General features: G+C 35.8%; 1 protein-coding gene and 1 long non-coding RNA gene across 2 annotated transcripts; one reads left to right on the plus strand and one right to left on the minus strand.

Annotated features, from left to right (window-relative positions):
- Positions 1 to 1,452: 1,452 nt before the first annotated feature.
- Positions 1,453 to 15,782, plus strand: LOC115447979 (nuclear receptor subfamily 2 group E member 1). The gene is made up of 9 exons (XM_030175281.2): positions 1,453 to 2,315; positions 4,100 to 4,226; positions 5,499 to 5,614; positions 9,130 to 9,579; positions 9,708 to 9,875; positions 12,480 to 12,731; positions 13,337 to 13,483; positions 14,061 to 14,328; positions 14,657 to 15,782. The coding sequence occupies exons 2-8, from the start codon at positions 4,102 to 4,104 to the stop codon at positions 14,297 to 14,299; spliced, it is 1,497 nt and encodes a 498-aa protein (XP_030031141.1). The 5' UTR covers positions 1,453 to 2,315; positions 4,100 to 4,101; the 3' UTR covers positions 14,300 to 14,328; positions 14,657 to 15,782.
- Positions 15,783 to 16,458: 676 nt separating this feature from the next.
- Positions 16,459 to 18,198, minus strand: LOC115447988. Its single transcript, XR_003939065.2, has 3 exons — positions 17,742 to 18,198; positions 17,048 to 17,142; positions 16,459 to 16,977 (listed from the first exon to the last, which is right to left on the minus strand). It is a non-coding gene; the product is annotated as an uncharacterized LOC115447988 (long non-coding RNA).
- Between the last annotated feature and the right edge of the window lie 5,394 nt (positions 18,199 to 23,592).

The raw sequence follows: 23,592 nt of genomic DNA on the forward strand, positions 1-23,592 counted from the left end.
ACGTTCTTAAGGTTTCTATAATACTCTTAATTCAAAAATGTACATGCAGTTGCGTGTCTATGGTATATAGGTACTTAGTTAAAGTTTCAGTTAAATATACCTGATAAATGCTTAAATTGTATTCTGGCGTGATCGCCAGAATACAATTTAAGCATTTATCAGAATACTACTTGTATTTAAGCAGTGGCCCGCATAGTTCCTTGTGCCCAATCGTGTAAGCTCTATTATCTTTAGGTTTGAAAGAAATTCTGAGACTGCCTCGGTGGCGTAGTTTTATTGCATGCCCGGTACAATAGCGCTCTGAGGTCCTGGGTTCGAATCAGGCAAAGACATATTTGGGTTTTTTCTACTCACTATCAGCCCGGAGTCTGGAATTTGTGCCTGATATGGCGATAGGCTCGCCTCCTATCACATCATGGGACGGAGCATACTTGGCGAAAAGTGGGTGCCCTAGTTGCGCCTCTGCATACCCCTTCGGGGATAAATGCGTCATGTTATGTAAGTTGAAAGAAATTAGAGCCAGACGCATCATGATACTTGTCTATACTATTATATTAAGCTGAAGAGTTTGTTTGTTTGAACGCGCTAATCTCAGGAACTATCAGTCTAAATTGAAAAAAGCTTTTTGCGTTGGATAGCCCTTTGTTCGTGGAGTGCTATAGGCTATATATCATCACGCTATACCCAATAGGAGCGGAGCAGTAATGGCTAATCTCAGGAACTACCGGTCCAAACTGAAAAATTATTTTTGCGTTGGATAGCCCTTTGTTCGTGATGTGCTATAGGCTATATATCATCACGCTATGACCAATAGGAGCGGAGCAGTAATGACTAATCTCAGGAACTACCGGTTCGAACTGAAAAATTCTTTTTGTGTTGGATAGCTCTTTGTTCGTGGAGTACTATGGGCTATATATCATCACGCTATGACCAATAGGAGCGGAGCAGTAATGGCTAATCTCGGAACTATCAGATCGAACTGAAAAAAATATTTTTGTGTTGGATAGCACTTTGTTTTTGAAATGCTATAGGGTATATATCTTCAAGCTATGACCAATAGGAGCGAAGCAGTAATGAAACATGTTGCAAAAACGGGGAAAATTTATTAGTTTTGAGAGCTTCCGTTGCGTGCGCTGCGTAAACAGTTAAAGTTAGGCAACAATGATATATGACGGGATTGTTCCTCTTAAAAAGTTCTACAAAAATATATTATAAAACAAAGTCCCCCGCTGCATCCGAATGCCTGAACGTGTTAAACTCAAAAACTACCCAACATATTAAGAAGAAATTTGTTATGGAGACAGTTTGAGACCCTGGGAAGAATATAGGCTCCCGGGAAAATATATAGCGTGACTTTTATAACGGAATACTTTAGCCCGAAAAACTTTGTAACGCGGGCGGAGCCGCGGGCAAAAGCTAGTGACGAGATATCAGGGATTAGGTATTTTTTGTCACAAAAAAAACTGCTGTATGAGTTCAATTTTAAAGCACTAAAGTTATAGCAAGATAAGACGACCAATTTCGAATTTCGTTTGTGTTTCTTTACGTTTCTGTACAATTTTTAGTGTACGCAGTGAACTGATCCATAACACCGGTTAATTACTGTAATCTTCAGTGGCGGCCTTAGCATAACATAGCGTGGTGGTTTACAGACGTTTTTGGTTACCAGGTTGGTGAACTAAAAACAATTTTTCTTAGGTAAGGCACGCGAACGCCCTCAAGCGGTTGCCATGTTTAAGGGCAAGTAGGTTCTTAGATACGTAATTAAATGTCTATATTTTGACTTATTTGACAATAATTGTAGTTTTAATTGAAAAGTATATAAATCATAGACTAAACCACAAAAATGAATTTATTAAGTATCGCGCTATTTGTGTTACTGCAAATTGAAAACAGTTTAATCTTACAATGAAGGTTAAATGTCTCGCTGTAGGTGTTTACTTCTGTCATAGTAGTCTCACTCCACTACTTCTTATGTTATGCTGTTTCAGATGAAATAGAAAAAAATGGTAGGTATGTTCCAAGACTATCTTGACGCCACTCTGTGTCGTTCCACTAATCCCTTATCGACACAGCCCTGGCGTAAATATAGGTACCACATTATTTTGAGTATACCACGAACCCGAAATCAGTTTGTTAAGAATCTTCTGCACTATCCATGGCATATTTTTTTTATCATATTATGTTATATATTATCGCAAAATAATATTAAAATTTCGTCAAGCTGGTTCCCTTTTATATTAATAAAAATCTGGCACAGGTCCCGTTCGCTTCTTCCGGCGGCGCGGGCGGTGCGCTTTATCTATCAATACCGCGTGAGTTTTCTTTATTATTATTTATATATTTTTATGTGATGTTTTATACCAAAATAAGATCTTTCGGCTTTATGGTACTTATACATAAATTAATGTAGTATACAAATTATTACGTAAATGTGATAGCAGAAAATCAGTTCCCCTTAGGTCGAGTGGCGTGGGAAAGTAGACACCCGCTGTTAAATAATGATCTACCCTCAGACAATTACGGCATGTCTGACATATGGACAGCTCGCGGGGAGCTATAATTTACAGCCTTCAAGCTTAGTTATCGCATTTATCACAAGTATTTTATGAACTTACCACACCTACCCCTAAAACAATAGAGCATTAGTTCTTCAATGATATATCTCTGCTGTGTTACAATAGTAAGAGCGAGTTGGTAAGAATGTACATATTATGTAGGTACATTTTACAAAAGTATTGGCAATCCTTTACAGCGAACATGGAACGCAGGATCTCATTTGCTTGACGCTCAGAGCTTTAAAGTTCGCAGATTATTTACATTTGGTGTTGAGCTCTAAGAACGCTATACAGAGCAGATTAGACTTTTTTGGTTTTAAGAAGAATATGTATTGTTTACCACTGCCGCCCAGCCTGACGACGGGCGACTGGATATGTTGGGGTCGCCGGCCTTACGACCCGGCGTAGAGCTGCCCGAAGGGATCGCGCAAGTCCAGCGACCGCCGCGCCGGGCCGAGTTCCTATCACTGTATACGACCCTACACACGGCAATACCAACACAGTTGCGGGTTCCTCCTGCAAGAAATGGCTTTTCCGTCTTCCGCAATCGCCCCAATGCGATGTCGCTTAGTGCGGCTCATGTTCAAATGCGGGGAAAGCTCTGAAGCCACGCACGTGCTTTCGGTGTGCGACTATTTAGTGCTTTCTTGTGTATTAAAGTTTACTGTGTAGGATCTACTAGCTTCTATCTACTTTTGGCTAGCGGTTGTGTTTTGTTCCATCTATACGTGAATTATTTTGTTGAATAAATAAACTTCGAATTAAAATCGCATTCACCGTGACTGCCACCGGTAATTCTTTTTTTATAGTTTCATTTTAATATTATGATAATATCTCGCGACACCGGTGTCTCCACATTAGAATAATCAATCGATTATTAATGCCTCCCGTCGATGATATGGCAATATTCTTTCAAACTTCGCACATCCTTATCAGCAAGGGTGCCGTGACAGAGAGTTTTGATGAAAATTTGATTGAGCTATTGTGTTGGAATTATTCGCGCACGCGATAAATTATGTAAATTTGACATATTTGAATCTTTATTTTCTTGCTATTTATGCCGCAGCTATTAAAAATGTAATCAAGTGAACATAGGCAAAACATATTTTTGAAATCTTTACCTGTATAGAAATATAAAATAGAAATACCTTTAACCATATTTCACCTACCATATTTCAATAGAAACAGATAATATATGCCAAGATTTTTAGATTTTTATATTACATTACCATGAAACTCTGCGTTCCAGCAACAAGAGTCATAGATGCGTTGTGAATGATTTAGCGTGTTAATTTCTTTTCATTTTATTCAGCGTAAGAGAAGAGAAGTAAAAGACAATTATGCTTTATGTTATTTTTTAACTCCTCTACTCTAAAGGGAGTAGTTAAGATAAAGATCTTAAGGAAGCGCAGAATATTATGGAATTTAAATAGATTGTGATTTAACAGTTTTCATGGTATATAGTATTGTATACATATATCTATACTAGGTACTTACTACTTTATTTGGTTTAATTTGTTAATGAATATGAATTTCGACAGAAATGGACACCAGTAGTAATAAGTTGGAAGCAATTTGCCGTGTGTGTGGGGACAAAGCTTCAGGGAAGCACTACGGGGTACCGTCCTGTGATGGATGTAGAGGATTTTTCAAACGAAGTATACGACGGTAAGTATTTGTTTAAACTTTATCAAAATTTGAAAATTTACTATATTTTTTATTTTTTGCGTTCAATACTTATGCAGGTTAACAAATAATCATTAATTATAATTTATAATTGATTCAAACGCATTTCAATACGTATAAAATAGATTGCATCTATAATTACTAACTTCATTTTATTAACATAAATATTTTTAATACTAGCTTTTGCCCGCGGCTCCGCACGCGTTATAAAGATTTTCAGGCTAAAGTTTTCCGTTATAAAAGTAGTGGTTTCACGGGAGCCTATGTTCTTCCCAGGGTCTCAAACTGACTCCATACCAAATTTCATCTGAATACGTTGGGTAGTTTTTGAGTTTAACACGTTCAGGCAGACAGATGCAGCGAGGGACTATGTTTTATAATATATTTTTTACAACTTTTTAAGAGGAACAATCCCGTCATACATCATTGTTGCATAACTTTAACCGTTTAAGCAGCGCACGCAACGGAAGCTCTCAAAACTAATAAATTGTCCCCGTGTTTGCAACATGTTTCATTACTGCTCCGCTCCTATTGGTCATAGCGTGATGATATATAACTTAGAGCACTCCAAAAACAAAGGGCTATTCAACACAAAAATATTTTTTCAGTTCGAACCGGTAGTTCCTGAGATTAGCCATTACTGCTCCGCTCCTATTGGTCAAAGCGTGATGATATATAACTTAGAGCACTCCAAAAACAAAGGGCTATTCAACACAAAAATATTTTTTTAGTTTGAACCGGTAGTTCCTAAGATTAGCCATTACTGCTCCGCTCCTTTTGGGTATAGCGTGATGATATATAGCCTATAGCACTCCACGAACAAAGGGCTATCCAACGCAAAAATAATTTTTCAGTTTGGACCGGTAGTTCCTGAGATTAGCCATTACTGCTCCGCTCCTATTGGGTATAGCGTGATGATATATAGCCTATAGCACTCCACGAACAAAGGGCTATCCAACGCAAAAAGAATTTTTCAGTTTGGACTGGTAGTTCCTGAGATTAGCGCGTTCAAACAAACAAACAAACAAACAAACAAACTCTTCAGCTTTATATAATAGTATATAGATGATTGTAATATATTATCTTACGCCATCTGGCTCTAGAAGATTTTGGATCGATACTGAAGTTCAACGCGGAAATGAAGGACAACACACTATATAATTGGGATTTGTGTGTTGTCAAATCACTATACATTCATTCGTCAAAATATTATATTAAACATGATTAAATTAAAAGACAATTGTTCTATTTCAGTAATTTAGATTACATTTGCAAAGAAAATGGGCGATGTGTAGTGGACGTGACGAGGCGAAATCAATGCCAAGCTTGCCGTTTCGCAAAATGTTTAAGGGTCAATATGAAGAAGGAAGGTAAATATAATATGTTTATAATATGCTGATTAGATACACTACGTATAATGTTTTTTTCTAACGTTTTATTTTACTTTTAGTACCTATTCAAAATGTAAGTTGGTATAGGTATATTTTTTTCTACTGTATCAAAATGGGATTGGCGCACAAAACGACATTTAGCGACAATCAATAGAGAACATTGCCGGGCACTTGTCTCAATAAAGTATTTATCCAGGGTTCCGCCATTGCAGCATGTCTTTTCCATTAGGAAACATTTCAAGTATTTGCGGTACACGAATGCCAGATAAGTGGTGAGAAAAAACGCGGGGGCAACACAACCGATCTCAGCCCGATTTCTCCTTTTACCTTATAACAAATTTTGGTACACACAAAGTTAAGTGGGGGGTTGTATTACTTTACCGTAATTGTCCGTTGAATTAACTATTTAGTATGTGACTAATGCATGCATTTTCCAACGGAAACCAAGTTGATGACAGATTTATAAAAATTACCTATTATACCTTAACACTTGTTTTTGATCCCTTGTTTAAATCTTAGAAACCTGTTGAACAATCTTTATTTCTTTTACATATCGCTCGCGCTATAAAATTATTATAAAATAGTTTGGTATATAACATTCAAAGCACCTGTTGTGAATTCCACCTGAAATTAGTTGCGATTCGTTAACCCCGCGCCGTATCAATACATGTTAAGAAAAAAGGAAATTATTTGTTTCTTTCTTTAAAGGTTGTAGTTTTACAATATAAGTATGTATTATTTATACATTGATTTATCATGTTGCGTATTTATGCAAAACTGTTTATATGCGATTAAAATGTGACACTGGAAGTTTCTTATCAGTATCGGCCCGAAGTCTGGAATACTCTGCCAACAAAGAACTACTAAAACGAATTTACCTTGCCATCAGCCAACCGATACTAATCTACTGTATAACAATCTGGGGCAGTGCAGCAAAAACGTTCCTATTGAACATCGAAAAAGCACAAAGGTCTGTGTTGAAAACAATGCACAAAAAGCCTTTCAGATACTCCACATTTGACCTTTACAAAGAAGCTCAAATCCTCACAGTGCGACAATTTTTCATCCTCAGGCTAACTCTATACATGCACAAAAACATTATCGACACCACCACCTACAAGGCAATGCTTCAAGAAAGGGTTTTCAAATTTACATTACCATATGTACACACATCCTTCGCACGCAGATTCGGCTTTTTCATAAGAGCGAATATATATAACACCGCAGTCAACAAATGTAACTTCAAACATTGCTCTGTGCGCGAAGCTAAAAGAAAATTACTGACTGGTTAATATTCCTAGACTGACACTGAATCTTTACTGTATTAAAGTTTTAACTTTTTTTTTTTGCTTGTTTTACCGCTACCGCCCTCTATGCGAGGCACCACTCACTTACTTAATTGACAGAAATTGATCTCATTTTATCAATTTTTTTTTTGTTTCCCTTTGGTTTTCTTTTCTTTTCTTTGGCAACCATGGCTAGTATTACTTTAGCATTGTATATTTAAATACCAATTAAAGTTATTATTTTTTTTTATTTTTTTTGTATCTTTCTTATTTGAAACTTCATACATTCTTTTCATTTAAATTCCGAATTTGTATAATTATCCAAGTACCTATGTTTGCTAAGTTAGTATAGAGATACTTATTTTTTATTTTTTCTTCTTTATTATGTAAAAGAGTTTGTAGATTTTAGTTTGTTTATTATTATTATTTTTTTAGAATACTGTTTTTATTTGTCTGTAATTTGCATTATCGGCTACTCATGAGTTTTTGACTCTCATTATAGGTATCCCAAGATACAGGCACAGCCTAGTTTGGGGACCCCTGACATTAGTTGAAATGCTTAAACTCAGATATGCCAATTACTGTTTTTGTACTTCGTAATGTTAGGTATTTCTGTGTTCTTTTTGTTGCAATAAAGTTAGGTTATTATTATTATTATTATTATATAGCGATACGATCGCCCTCTATCACACTACACGGCGAAAACTTAGTACAACAGATGCGTCTCTGCCTACCCCTTTGAATAAAAGGCGTGGGTGAGTGTGTGTGAGTTTTAAACGTCCTTGTAATAACAAGGACGTTTAAAACTCGCACGCTCACTCAACGCTACGGAGAAACCTTGGACAACAGTCCAAGATTTCTCCGTAGCGTTCCAAGGTATGTACATCAATTCGGTTGTTCAAACCTTGGACAATTTTTACTATTTTTCTTACGATTATTGTTCTTAACCTTAGAAAAAAAATAATAGAGGTAGCTATATATATAAATAATATAAGTAGGTATAAAGTATCAGTCTCTTAAAAAAAACGCAAAGCTATGCTTAGTTGAAAACAAATTTATCGAGTAGCTGTACTTAAGTCCTATTTAAGCACTTCTTAACTACCTCTTACCGCTAAAACAAGTTTATAAGTAAGACTATATATCTTTACGTATCTATGTAATATATGTAAATGTCCATAACTACTCCCTTCACCTACTTTTTTCAAAAAGACTCAATAAGTAACTTGGGTAACAACAGATTCCTGAGGGTTCCACTGCTTACCTACCTATTGCTAAAAAAAATAAAGGGCAAATACATCTCGCCGATAGCGAGCTGTCAGCAGCAGACGATATTCACACAGATATTTATTTACTTACGAAATTGATTGCACTTTGCTTTATAGCCATCGACGCGACACGGTGCCACGCGGCTTCACGGCACGGCCTGATGTTTACATTGACACTATGGATAGGTGTATTCTTCATCCTAATGTGCTGTTTGAACGCCCCTTGTAGTTTTAGGCTTGAGATTTGTTTACTTTTGCTTTTATAAATTGATTCGTGGATAAGATTGTTTTACAACAGGTGTTTTAGTTTAGACACAATTTTAAAAGCTGTTTTATCTCAATTTTAACATCAGTCCTGGGCTAAAACCTTTAAAAACTCATATAAATAATATTATATACAGTTGCAATTAAGCTGATCTATATTTAAGCACGGAAAAATGATCATATAGTTAAAGTTAGGTGCAATTACAGTTAAAGTTAGGTGCAATTGTATTCATAGAACAAAAAAAAATTCGGATAACTAAGCAATATGCGCCAACAACTTATTGATGAATGATGATGTATCCCAGTGGCGAAACATGAAATTTTCCATGAGTAATTAATATGTATGAATATGGTCTGCAAATCGTTCAAATGATAATTAAAGTCTATATAAATTGTACATAAAGGGAAGCCGGCAGAAACTGGGTTATATGGACTTTTCGCCACTGATGTGTCCTTTATCAAGTTTTATTCTCAGTGTTATCTGAAACTGATACTGCCTGTATAAGTAGATATATAGATAGGTACGCAAGTATGTCCCTAATGTTTTTGTGCATAACTGATTGTGGCAATAATACGGCAGGTACAATGTAAAGGTTTATATAGCACGATACACCTGTACAAATAGGCAGGAGTAATTGTCATTATAACAGGATTATTTTGATTATTATGTTTTCCACAGCCGTTCAACACGAAAGAGCTCCGCGGCCAATAGCGACTGACCAGCATCAATTAACGTTACAAAAACTTGGCTACAATTTGTCACGACAGCAACAATTTATTCCCGCCCCCGCACCACTGCCTTTCTCTTCCTTTCAGCAGTTACAAACATTCAATGGATTTGTACCTGCTTTTTCCGAGTCAAATATACACAATTCCTTTCTAGACAGATCGCCGTTTCAAGATTTCCCGTGTTCGAAATTTCCTGATACCATAAGTGAGGTTCCGCAATTGAATCCCCTTTTTGGCACTCAAGTAGGTTCACTGAACTCACTCAGTCCATTTAAAATACCGCTGTTTTCAACAGCTTTGCGCTACCCTGTGTCGCATCCCGGATATTTGTCCACAAACATATTTTACCCGGCTGTCATACCCACGGACGCTTCACCATCTTCGGCACCTACTTTAAATAGTAAGTTTAACATGGTTTCGCTTTCTCTAAATAGCATGTAAATATGTAATACTTTATGCTTGTAAGTAACTACATTAAGGGTACTTAAATTAAAAATATCGTATGTGTTCATATTTAATCTATTTTAGAACATATTGAAAATGAGGTAAATGTTACACTGACATCTTCAATACACGGAACGGAAGTCCAACAAAAACCGGATTCACAACTTTCTGAAAAACTTAAAGAAGACGAAGTATCTAGTTCAGAAGAAGTTTTTAAGACTGTTTGCAAGAGCGGCGATGTTAGCAAAGAAGGTAAACGCACAACGTATGAATACTATACTTAGTCCTCGTAGAATTTCTAATTACCTCACGCAGTATATTGGCGCCAAACGGTATGGTTAGCGAAGAAAATAACCTACATATTATGACGTGCTCTCCTAACGCCTAAATCCAAACTCTGTTACGGTCAACACTAGCCGACGTTAATTAGTGTACAGATATGGTACTGCAGTCTTTCAATATTTCAAAATGCTCTTTTAATCAAATATTTTGAGGCACCGAATTAGACTGTATTTTTACTACTACACAGCATAATAATATTTTGTGTTGTCTATCAGTGGTGAATGGTGAAATTTTCTAAAAGGAAATCCGACACAATTTACATACAGGTTTACAGGTTAAGTCGACCTAGATCCTTTAAGAGGTTATAGTTTCCACCATTTCTGACTACTTTCACTATGAAACACCATAACCCAAAACGAACCGTTTTCAAAATATTGGACATTGAAGTTTTTTTTTAGAAAATCCAGTCATTTTTTCTATGTACCTATATATTTTTTACTTTCTATCATTTCATTTACGTCTGTTTGCTCTTATTGTGTCGGAGGCAAGTTGTTTTATTATTATCAACACAAAAATTTTAGATTCATGAACCGACTGCGTTGTAGCAGACGATTGATTATGAAAAATATAAATAATTCCGTAACGACTTTACTCTTATCAGTTTATCTATTTGAAATATTGAAAAATAAATGTATGAAAGATACTCAGCAGATGTGCTTAAAAATATCTACGTTTCAATAGCTATCTAACAAGGTATAACAAGCTTGGGTTTTATCAATACTTTTGGAAAAAAAACATTGACGAAAGGATTCCATGTAGACCTAAGGAATAAAGTGAAACTTATTACTTGGATCAGAAAATAAAATAAAATAATGAAATGGTTAAAAAATTATATTCTGTTCAACGTCCACCAATATCGTTGCCCGAGAACTTGAACTATCGCAGTGGAAAGTTTGGTTAACGATGAATACTGCCGGATGGTATCCCTACCATTACACGCCGGTACACATTTTCGTAGACGGAGATCCTGTCAGGTGTTCGGATTTCTGCAGTTCGGATTGCTGCTACTACAACGCAGTCGGTTCATGAATCTAAAATTTTTGTGTTGATAATAATAAAACAACTTGTCTCCGACACAATAAGAGCAAACAGACGTAAATGAAATGATAGAAAGTAAAAAATATATAGGTACATAGAAAAAATTACTGGATTTTCTAAAAAAAAACTTCAATGTCCAATATCATGAAGACGTTCGTTTTGGGATATGGTGTTTCATAGTGAAAGTAGTCAGGAATTATGGAAACTATAACCTTTTAAAGGATCTAGGTCGACTTAACCTGTAACCCTGTATATGTTAATAAGCATAAATGCGGTATGTACTTCGTTCAAATTATTAGATTCTACAGAAATTTAAATGAAGGGAAGCCGGCAGGAATCAGGTTATATGGACCCTACGCCACTATTGTCTATTGAAAGTATTACACTCTTTTTTGAAAATTGTCTCAAATTAATCTTAAGGTGAAAAAATACCACTAGAAATTTTATAAAAAAAATATTCAATCAATAACTGCCATTAAAATACATTTAAATATTACATTTTAAATATTACACACAATTTTTCCGCGTATATGTATAAACGAAAACGCTAGAGGCAACGTTGCTGACGTCATCTCGACAGTTAACATCGAGTAACAACGCTGTGCATAGAGAAAGAGCAAATTATTAAAATTCAAATAAGCTATTATCCTTATCATTGGTGTGTTGTTCCTGCATGCTAGTGTGAAAACACCGAAAAAATTGTGGATTCAAGTGCCAACTGATATAATTATGAGGAAAACTTGGTTTAACTTGCGAAAAGAGATCCAAATTTATTGTCTGAAAAAAAATGTCATTTCGATAAATTAGAAATAGTGAAAGCGTATTGACGCTTCAAGTAGTTTACTGACTTGATGACGTCATGTCATGGCGGCACTTATTTCGCATATTTCTAAAACAGATAAAAAAGTCAAAACTTTGAACTGAATTATAAAAATTATTTTATAAGTTTATGGACTGAAACTACTTTTTTCCGATTGCTGTTTGATTAAACTATGTTATGTATTTTTGGCTTTTTTCTGACATACACTAAAATACCCTATTCACTAAGACCAAAGAGTCCTAAGATTATTTAGAGCGGCCATTGGGAAGATTGTCATACTAAAATTTTGCGCTCATATGAAGGTTAGGTATTCAATCTACCGTGAAATAGCAGAACATTAAAGTAAAATACTTACTATAATAAAAAAAATGTTAATAATTAAGACTGTAGATATAATTTTATAAATTATAAAGATATAAATATAATTATAAAGATTTCTTAAATAATTCAATAATATATCATGGCTTTCAGTAATTGTAGATGAATTATTGTAGATTCAAGAAACATCACATCCAATTATTCTTGTTATTCCAATCCAACAACACACAATAAGACAAATTCAGAACAACTTGATCCGCAATCATGTGAATTGAACGAGAAACCCTCTAATGTTATCAATTATTACAACGAACGACAAACGTTTGAACGGTTTACAGAAAACACAAAAAGATATTACGAAAGTATACAGACGGAATCGAAAAAGTTATCTCTTCAAGACAATTGGAAACTAATGAGCGACACACTGTACGATCCGGTTGCAAAATTACTAGTGGCTACAGTTAAATGGCTGCACGGACTCGGATCTTTTATACAAATGAAAAATACTGAACAAATTACATTATTGCAAAACAATTGGAAAGAATTATTCATTCTTACAGCTGCGCAGTACTCTTTCTTTTTCCATGAAGGTGAGCCAAATATTAATTTAAACCAATGTGAGTACATACTTGTAAGCGGCTATAAAGTAGGCATAGGCGAAGCAGAGAGCGGAGAGGAAACGTTTCATAAATGAGATTGATACATACTTATTCTTATTTTCAGCGTTTACCTCTAACCTTATACCCAGTTCAAACAATCAGCGAGATGTATCATACTATGATTCCATACATACTTGATACAGGGTTGAATAAGAAAACCCTTGGCACCAACGCGAGTCTAGGTTTTACTTGGATGTGAATTCCGCGATGCAATAAGAACGTGATGCCGGAATCAGTAATTGTTAGACGTCCCTTCCGCTCGGAAAATATAATGAAACGCTTCTTACGCTCAATTCCCCTCTGCCTAACATGCAATAATAATATTATATTCGAGGAAATTATTCACTAACAGCGTCGCTAACGTACGCTCAACCGTGCCTTACTGTTTTTCTCGATTCTCACCACCGCGCCGCCGCTTCTCGCGCCCGCTTTTCGTAGTCGATCTGTACCTGAACACACCAATACCTATAGGCTATCTTTGATATGCTTTTAACGTTTAAGAACATGATAAAACAGGTAACAATTTTTATTTTCAGAGTATATAAGTCCGGAAATCACTTCAAAATGGCCTAATGTTAAAGATGATCTCAAAAAGTTGACTTATCTACTGAAAAGAATATCTCAACAAAGATTAGATAAAACCGAATACGAATGGATAAAAGCCGTGTTACTGTATCGAACAGGTAAATTAAATTTATCATTTAAAACAGAAATTATTATATATGAACAGTAATTTTAACCTAAGAGGGATTGTATGTTTTTTATTTTTTTTACCGGATGAAAAAGCCTACAACACTTAGGAGAAATGTAGCTTCCCATTGGTGATATTTGTTTTAAATCGGTTTCAAAGTTGTTCCTGAAATAAGCGCGATCAAACAATCTCTTAAGCTTAATATATTAGTATAGATAGATAAGGTCCACAAGACTGGTTACAAACACATGACGTTCATATAAGTAATTCAAATTCTGGTTTATAATACTTAGACACATACATAGGATTTTAAATATATTGATCTTAGCAAAAGCAGGCGAAGCCAAAAAAAATATCTTAGCGTGGTCTACTGATTTTACTTACAGACTACAGGGTAAAGCTGATATTCTGTGGTGTCAGGTTTGATTTCCCAAGTTGGATAATGTGTTATGCTCAGTATCAACCCGCAATACAATCGCAGCTATGATAGATTTAAGATCGTTAAGTCATATGTCTTCTAGGCTTGAGCATGGCTAACATCATAATAATTTTGAAAATTCTAATTACAGAAACTACTGAAAGTCCATTATCTTTGAACATAGAAATGTTACAAGAACAAATACTAATTTTATTGCAAAAACATTGCGCAATGAAAGATGTGATAAGATTTGGACGGATCATGCTGCTCCTGCCCAGCATATGCTGCTTTACAAGTTGTAATGTACTTGAAAGGATTTTATTCCCGACTTCTAGCATCGACGAAATAAACACAACTTTATCACGCCTCCTGCTGTATACTTCAATGTGAAGAAAGAAGGTACACCTGCCATATGCTAGGTAAAATCTAGTTCTATAATAAAATTTCACTTATCACACCCAATGCATATTTTTATAATGTCTAAGGCATAGGTGCTAATTAGGTTATGAAATGCATATGCAAAATAATTAAATCTACAGAACAATAGCTAATAGTCCATGTTTATTATTTCAAAGAGACCATAAGAATCTCGCTGAAAGACCGTTCATCAGCGACCAAGGGTCTATATAATAGATTTTGCAATATTGACAGCTTCTGGTATGGGTATAGTAAATTAAACCCAACGACTGCTAAGTAGGCGAACGCACATTACCAATTTTGCTATTCATTATAACCTCACTACTATAGAACGGCATCCTATCGACGCGGCGGAGCTGCACTGCCAGGAGTCAAGGCCTATCGAAACCAGCCAGCTTCGAGACAGTTAACTTTCTAAGCGTTGCAAGCTATGAAGAAATTCGTTGTCTCCACGTCCAATACATGAAGACGTTTTGAAGATATGAAAAGAATTATAGACCTGTGGAACTTTTGTCTGAACACTGGGTCTTCCCGCTTACTGCAAGATAACTTCGACCAATAGGACCAGTACATTATGGAATAATTACCTGTGTATTAGTGTGATGTAGTATTAGTATACTGTACCGACTAAATTAGTACACTATCTGCTCTGGTACTGACCAAAGCAACAAATTAGTCATTTAGCTCTACAAAGTCCCACACGATTGGTATAGCGCGTTTTGGCTTGTGTGTTAATTTATATTAACATTAATCAGAGGCCAAAAACTGGTTGTCAACTCTAATGATTGATGAAGACACCGTGCTCATGTAAGATGTTTCACTAATATTTTATTGGTACATAATATTATGAAAATTTAAGTCCTACCCATCGATTTACCATAATATCAGTAATTGGTTTTCATTGTATAAATAAGTAACTACATACGTACCTGCAAAGTCAACAAAGCGAAGATCGGTAATAACTTAATACTATTCAGAAAATATATTATTATGTAGATAAACTGTTAAATAAAAGAAGAGAACTAGCTAATGATTCAAAATATTGGGTAAGTACCTATGCATAGAGCAGGAAATAAAGAGAAGAGGGCATAGAATATGTTCCCTATGACTTCGGCATGACTACGTAAAATAAAAGGTATTATAGAAAAATCTTTTTAAGATTGACACGTGAAACATATTGCTGTCAATAGCTTTTGTTATCTACATGTATTTGGGGTGAAAAGAAATTTTCTAGGACGAAATGTATAGAATAACCAGTAAACACGCGAAGATGAAGTGCACGCCTAGCTTTATTAAAAAATATTTTTCTAATTTTGTCCTTCAACGTACTTTTATTCTAGTCATATTATTATATTAGATATTTACCTAAGTACTTACTATGTCCACACGAAACAATGTTATTTATTATTAGTTACATCAATAAGTTTCTAATGAATACAAATGATACATACTGAAACGGAATTAATTTTAATTCTATTTTCTCCAATTTATGTGACTGCGTTTGACTGTGCTTCACCGTACCTAAATTAACTCTTGGATGTCAGTTCTTCAAGGAACGCCGACGTGATCAAACCCATACATTTCTTATATAGGTACCTAGACAACACTCAGTATGGCACGTATGACGTGACTCACGCTTCCCTATTCGGGCAACAAAAAGTTTTATGTTTAGATTTGGGATCAAGTACAACTTAATCGGCGAGGATTTAATTTGAGCCAGATATGGCCATAAGCTCGCCCCTTTATTAGATAGTTATATCGTACAGGTAAGTTCCGCAAAGTAGGTACGAGTGTACTATTCTAGTGGTGCTTCTCCATCCCCTTTAGGTCATAGAGTCTAGGGTATACAGCGTGGGAGGAGAGTGTTTTTCTTGCGGTGAAACTAAATATAAATATTCTACCAAAGTAATATTTTTCCTTTATTTAAAATCCGCTGATCTGAATTTGACACTCATTTATATACTTACATTGGTGCACCTAGCTACCTTGAATCCTAAGATAAATAGGAATGCAAATTACATTATCACAAAATATTGTTCTGCTCTTGCAGCTTGCTCAAACTTTTGATTGTGCTCCATGTCCATTGCGCCATCGCGGCTTGAAATAGTCAAAACATTTTCTTTTACCATATTTATTTTAGGCCAATATTATAACTATTGTATGGATATTCAATCTTAATCCATTTACAACGGGAAATACACATAAATATAACATCAACCAATACAAAATATCATATAACACCAATACTATTCCGGCGATTATCATTCCTTTTGTTGCAGCTAATGCGCTAACAAACAATGCAATCGTGAAATCAATAAGTAAATATAACACGCCGCACCATAAGTATACCAAAATTAGCACCTCATTGTAAGTAATAGCAGCCACAAGGAGTATAACGTGTGCTAAGCATAGTAATATTCCTAATACAGCGTAAACGTGAACTACAATCTCGGCCACAATATGCGGAATTCCAAGCCACTCCAGTACTAAAATTCCATAGTGAAGTAACAGTATCAACATAATACTAGGCACGCATCCTATGATTGATATAATAATAGTGCCCATCTTGAGCGATATGCAAAAACAACATCTTTTCGACAACGGGCTGTAGTAATTTAATACACTCTGTCCCATAGTTCTACCAGAAGCTTCTGAAAGGAATAATGAAAATGAAATCTACAAATAAATATGTATGACAATATGATAGATTAAAAAAATTACTTGAAATCTCGGGTTCGATCCTCGGGTCCACTAAAGTTAATTCGGCTTTTTCTCCACAGTACGAGCACGGAGCATTAATCTCGGTGATCTGAGACCTAACATATTATCAGTTAAGGCTCACACGCCTGGCGCATTATCATAAAAAAAATTTACAAAGGTACGAGAGCATAGAGTTATAATGAGCGCCCGGCACTCGGCATTAAGTTCTCGAAACAATTTTTATCACACTGCTTCGCGCAGCCGTAGCGCACACGACTATTATGTTCATAGAACATAATATATTTAATCTAAGTAGGTATATTCATTATACCTGTGTCGTGTGTTGTGGTAGCTGCAGTGGCGTAGCGCTCATTTTCAAACGCCTAGGCCTGGAATGGCGTTTGAGTTCGCTATTCACGTGAGTGCGGGAAAATATGCCTGGCGACTGGCATGTAACGTGTCGCGCCGTTGAATTATAATCATTCATTATGTGAGAGTCATTCAAAGTAAGCTGTGAAGCTTATATTATAAATCACACCCCAAAATTAATGAATGAATGAATTATGAAATATCTATACCTACCTAGCTAAACAAGATTCATTTACGATTTTTCGTCAAACAGTGTAGCTACCTTCTCTGTAGTAACGTAATAAGAATTAAGTTTAAAAATGCTTAGGATACATCTATAACACGCTACGATAAAAATTATACTCACAGGTTAAATAATATTATGGCAGTAAATAGGTATATGTTACGTCGATTATCAACAAATCTACTTCTTGCCTATTTCAATGTCCATATTTCAAAGAGAATTATAATATACCATATTTATTACAAGTCTGCTAAGAAAAGAGAATTATAATATATATGGAAACTGCTAAGTAGGCAATTGTTGACACAAATATTTCTGTCAATTATAATAAACAGTAAGTGGGAAAAATCCCTCAGAACAAAAACAAGCATAGAAGGAATCTAAATTACCCTCATATACTTATCCTATTTTTTCAAATAGGCCATAACCGTTGAAAAGAACGAGACAAATATTATGTTGCTAAGGTCGGCTTGCGTACACTTTACAATCTTCAAATGGTTATCTTTGGTCCTCTTTACGATGCCGAATTAAAAAGCAAATAAAATGTCAAATGTTCCAACTTGCCAACCTCAAAACAATGTCAGAAACGCGCCCACACAATTTAGATACGTTATACAGTCATAGATAATATTAGACCCATAAAAATTTACCGTAACTTTTCCTACTTTCAACTTTGACATTGGCAAAATCATCGTCTGCCAACGATGGAGCCACAATTAAAAAATTGATTTGAATTGAATTGAATTGATACGTTATACTTCAGCGCGTGCTTTTCAAAATTGGCTAAATGTTGTGTAATATTTTTGTTGTTAATTTAATAAATACATAGTACTGTTTAAGTATAATATAGCCCTACGAACAAGCAATGGCTTACGTTAAGGTGGTAGCTCAAGGTCCATTTTCATACATTTTGTTTCGGCTTTAATCTGGGTAACTAAACAAGTATTGGCAAGTAAAGAATTTAAATTCACGTCTAGTTAGTGATTAGTTCTCGCAGTTGAAAGAAAAATGTAAAAATAATTAATAATCATGTATATTTCGGCCTTTAAAATTTCGTCATATTAAATTTTTTACCACCTTAATGTGGAGTGTAAATCTCATTCTCCTCGTAAAGAAAATGAAACTGAAATCATCAGCTTCCACCGGCGAGTAAACAAAAAACCTAATATATTTGCTTAAACCCTGTACATAAGTGAAAAAAGTGTTATTAATTATACTTTATTATGCTGTAGTCATATTATAATCTGCTGTTGCCCATTCGATACAGTCGTTTAGTTTATTTACAAGTAAGTATTTATCATTTTTACCAATTTACGTAGTCGTGTTCAATAGTGTTGTGCTGCATATTCTATCCATAACATAGATGTTAGTATATTGTACTTTACTAATTTGCATAAATTGCCTTTTACTTTCAATATACGGTGGTGTACTGGTAAAAGCTACTTGGAAACCGTGCGCGAAAGCTAGGGTCGATTTTCATAGTGTGTTTCATACAATGTGTTTCATTGCAAATTTCCCACAGATGATGCTATGAGGCAAAAATGGTTCGATGCCATAGCTCGTCCCAATTGGCATTGGAAAAAACAGCACCGTGTTTGCTCTAAGCATTTCGACAAAGTTTTATTAACATTGAAATAAGTTATCAAACATATGTGACATGAATGATACCGCTGTGTTTTAATTTTACTGTCCCATTTTAGTAGCTTCTGTCAAACCACACCTCTTGGGTATCTTTTAATCCCTAAGAAAGTCAGAAAAGAACTGGCTTTCTCCTAGACGAAATTCCGGGAATTTTCAGTTGACCCCCGGGATGGACGGCAGTGTGGCGTTGACCTCATGCTGCCGTTGACGCTGAGAGCGTCCTTCGGTGCGCGGGGGCATAGGAGCCCCCCCCCCCCCACATTTAGGAGACGGGCCGCAAGACGGCACCGCGCAGGGGCGGCCGCGGACGAACACTCGGACCTGCTGTCTCGGGGAAGCCCGCAGTCGTCCCTTATGCGCCGAAGAGGGTCAACGCGGAGTTTTAGTTGGTAGGCCGTTGCGTTGGGACTTAGGTTAGGTTCATTGGTTAGGGACTCGGCCCGACCGCCGTCCGAGGGTTCCGGGCCGCTTCAATCGTCGGGTCGTAAGGCAACGGTTACCCCAACATAACCGCTCAGTCGCCCCCCGCGAAGACTGGGCGGTAGTAATAAGGGAATTTCTCCGCGAAAACTTTTTGGTACTTGAATACCAAATCAGGGTTTTGATATCTTAAATACATAATACATACATTTATCTGTCATTGTAAAATATCATTAATAACAAATTATCGAAAGTTTTAGAAATGTCGACATATTCGATACGATGTCGATACTTTTAATATAAACTAATGCCATCTAACGTGCAAAATATGAAGCATTATTTAATTTATTTTAAATAAGTATTTTGCTATTTCACGGTAGACTAAGTAACCATCGCAATTGCGCAAAAATGTTGTGTCAATCTAATCAATGTCCGTTTTATATTACTTATAATCCTAGAATACTATTATATAAAGCTGAAGAGTTTGTTTGTTTGTTTGTTTGTTTGTTTGTTTGAACGCGCTAATCTCAGGAACTACCGGTCCAAACCGAAAAATTCTTTTTACGTTGGATAGCCCTTTGTTCGTGGAGTGCTATAGGCTATATGTCATCACGCTATACCCAATAGGAGCGGGGCAGTAATGGCTAATCTCAGGAACTACCGGTCCAAACCGAAAAATTCTTTTTACGTTGGATAGCCCTTTGTTCGTGGAGTGCTATAGGCTATATATCATCACGCTATACCCAATAGGAGCGGGGCAGTAATGGCTAATCTCAGGAACTACTGGTCCAAACTGAAAAAATCTTTTTGCGTTGGATAGCCCTTTATTCGTGGAGTGCTATAGGCTTTATATCATCACGCTATACCCAATAGGAGCGGGGCAGTAATGGCTAATCTCAGGAACTACCGGTCCAAACTGAAAAATTCTTTTGCGTTGGATAGCCCTTTATTCGTGGAGTGCTATAGGCTATATATCATCACGCTATACCCAATAGGAGCGGGGCAGTAATGGCTAATCTCAGGAACTACCGGTCCAAACTGAAAAATTCTTTTTGCGTTGGATAGCCCTTTATTCGTGGAGTGCTATGGGCTATATATCATCACGCTATACCCAATAGGAGCGGGGCAGTAATGGCTAATCTCAGGAACTACCGGTCCAAACTGAAAAATTCTTTTTGCGTTGGATAGCCCTTTGTTCGAGGAGAGCTATAGGCTATATATCATCACGCTATATTCAATAGGAGCGGAGCAGTAATGGCTAATCTCAGGAACTACCGATTCGAACTGAAAAAATATTTTTTGTTGAATAGTCCTTTGTTTGTGGAGTGCTCAAAGTTATATATCATCACGCTATGACCAATAGGAGCGGAGCAGTAATGGCTAATCTCAGGAACTACCGGTTCAAACTGAAAAATCGTTTTGTGTTGGATAGCCCTTTATTTGTGGATCGCTATAAGCTATATATCATCACGCTATGACAAATAGGAGCGGAGCAGTAATGGCTAATCTCAGGAACTACCGGTTTGAACTGAAAAAATCTTTTTGTGTTGGATAGCCCTTTGTTCCTGGAGTGCTATAGGCTATATATCATCATGCTATGACCAATAGGAGCGGAGCAGTAATGAAACATGTTGCAAAAACGGGGAAAATTATGAGTTTTGAGAGCTTCCGTTGCCTGCGCTGCGTAAACGGTTAAAGTTATGCAACAATGATGTATGACGGGATTGTTTCACTTAAAAAGTTCTAAATAATATAACAAAAGTCCCCCGCTGCATCTGTCTGCCTTAACGTGTTAAACTCAAAAACTACCTAACGTATTAAGATGAAATTTGGTATGGAGACAGTTTGAGACCCTGGGAAGAACATAGGCTCCCGGGAAACTACTATTTTTATAACGGAAAACTTTAGCCTGAAAAACTTTATAACGCGGGCGGAGCCGCGAGCAAAAGCTAGTTACTTATAATCCTAGAATTATTTGCAAATGATTGACGTGACGAGCATACCGTTCACCTTATGGCTTACCGTACCGACACGATCGCCACGATTACCCATACATAGTAGCAACTAGCAACACCTTTACAAAGTACTTACTACTTACTTCGTAGTGCGCAAGGAACTTATATAAGTTACTACCGTAGTGCGTAACTCTTCACTGCGTTCGCCACTCTGAGACATGATATCAATTGAATGTAATTGTTCATTAGATGAAAAATATTATGATAAGTAAAAATTACATTTTTCTAACACAACGCGCTTGTATGCATGTTTGATAAATTACTTACATAAAGTTGTGACATCTCATGTAAAAACCAAGCCCAAAACCAAGTAACAATATTTAAAGTGATCCTATCAATATTAGACATCTTATTTCTATAATAATTAGCAATTACATAGCAAGTGGCAACATATCCTATGAGAAAACTTTTCAATGAAAGAAAATATCAACTCAAAAAGCTACTACAATCCAAAAAATAATTAAACTTTACACACAAGCAATATAATCCGCACTTATACTTATACTTAGCAAACAAAACTCTTAAGAGAATTCAAAGATCGGTTTCTACGTTCGCTATGATAATCCACAATAGGTAAGCACTCGTATGGCGGGAGAACTTAATACCTGAAAGATAGACAAACCATAATAGAATAAGGTAGTGGTTACAATAACACTTTACAATAAATGATGAGTAGAACGAACCGTAGAAGTAAAATGAAAATTATTAAGTTTCGAAAAAATTTAATATTAATAAAAAGTATGTACATAAGTACCTACTTAATTTAATTTTAGTTTCAGTCTGAAACTATCATTTCTAAGGCCTGGAAAGAAGCATTTGTGATAGGAATTCACAAGCCAAGTAAACCCACATTCGATCCGGGGTCTTGTAGTCCGATTAGCTTTCTCAGTATAATCTGGTTCATTATAGAAACGAATCTAAAATGGTGGCACTTATTATGTTCTCTCACTGGTACACTAGTGCCGTCTATACTCACTTACGCACGTAGCGTAGACAGAAAAATAATCAGTCTTGATTTCATTTTATGCCGTCTTGACGCACTCAATGATTTTTGTTATGAATTCGTTGTTATATTTTACTCTTATTTAAGTATCCACCGTTACTTGTTTCTTATTGCTGTTGAGTTTTGTTAAGTTGAAAATATATATATTGTTGTTGATCTCGGTGAAGGACCGTCTTATAGGCAGTATTGATAAATTAGTAAAAAGTAATATTCATTAATAATCATTTTTATAATTAAATGCTAATTAAATATTATTAATTTGAAAAAAAAATCTTAGACCTGAAATTTTATATGCTAATTGTACTATCTGTCAACGCAACTACAAGCCGTCATTTTAGATTCGTTTCTCTAGTGCATCGGCTTATACCTACGTCAGGGAAACATTACGAGCGGATCGTCCTCGATCGTCACAAAATCCTCCGGAGCAGTTTGGTTTCCCAAGTGGGTAGAGTCACGTGCATCAGATACCCGCATCACAGAGCATGTCTACAATAAGTTTTACAGCGTCTTTACCGATGCTCATTTCTTTGTTGTTGAAAAAACATTCAATAAAGTGTAGCACAACGGCTTCTGTACACTCTCAATGTGCTCCCACAGCTCGTATACATCATCTATCTATATCTATACTTATAATAAATCTGTAGAGAGGTCAATTCTGTACATGAAATATATTTCCAAAATAACTATCAGGGGGTGATTAGGGATCGATACTGATGCCAAAAATGCAATTAGTAAAATTTTTGTCTGTCTGTCCGTCTGTATAACCGTTATAGAAACAAAAACTACTCGACGGATTTTAACGAAACTTGGTACAATTATTTTTCATACTCCTGAGCTGGTTATAGTATACTTTTCATCACGCTACAATTAATAGGAGCAGAGCAGTGAAGGGAAA

The sequence above is a fragment of the Manduca sexta genome, chromosome 27 (assembly GCF_014839805.1).
Source record: "Manduca sexta isolate Smith_Timp_Sample1 chromosome 27, JHU_Msex_v1.0, whole genome shotgun sequence".
Lineage (NCBI taxonomy): Eukaryota > Metazoa > Arthropoda > Insecta > Lepidoptera > Sphingidae > Manduca > Manduca sexta.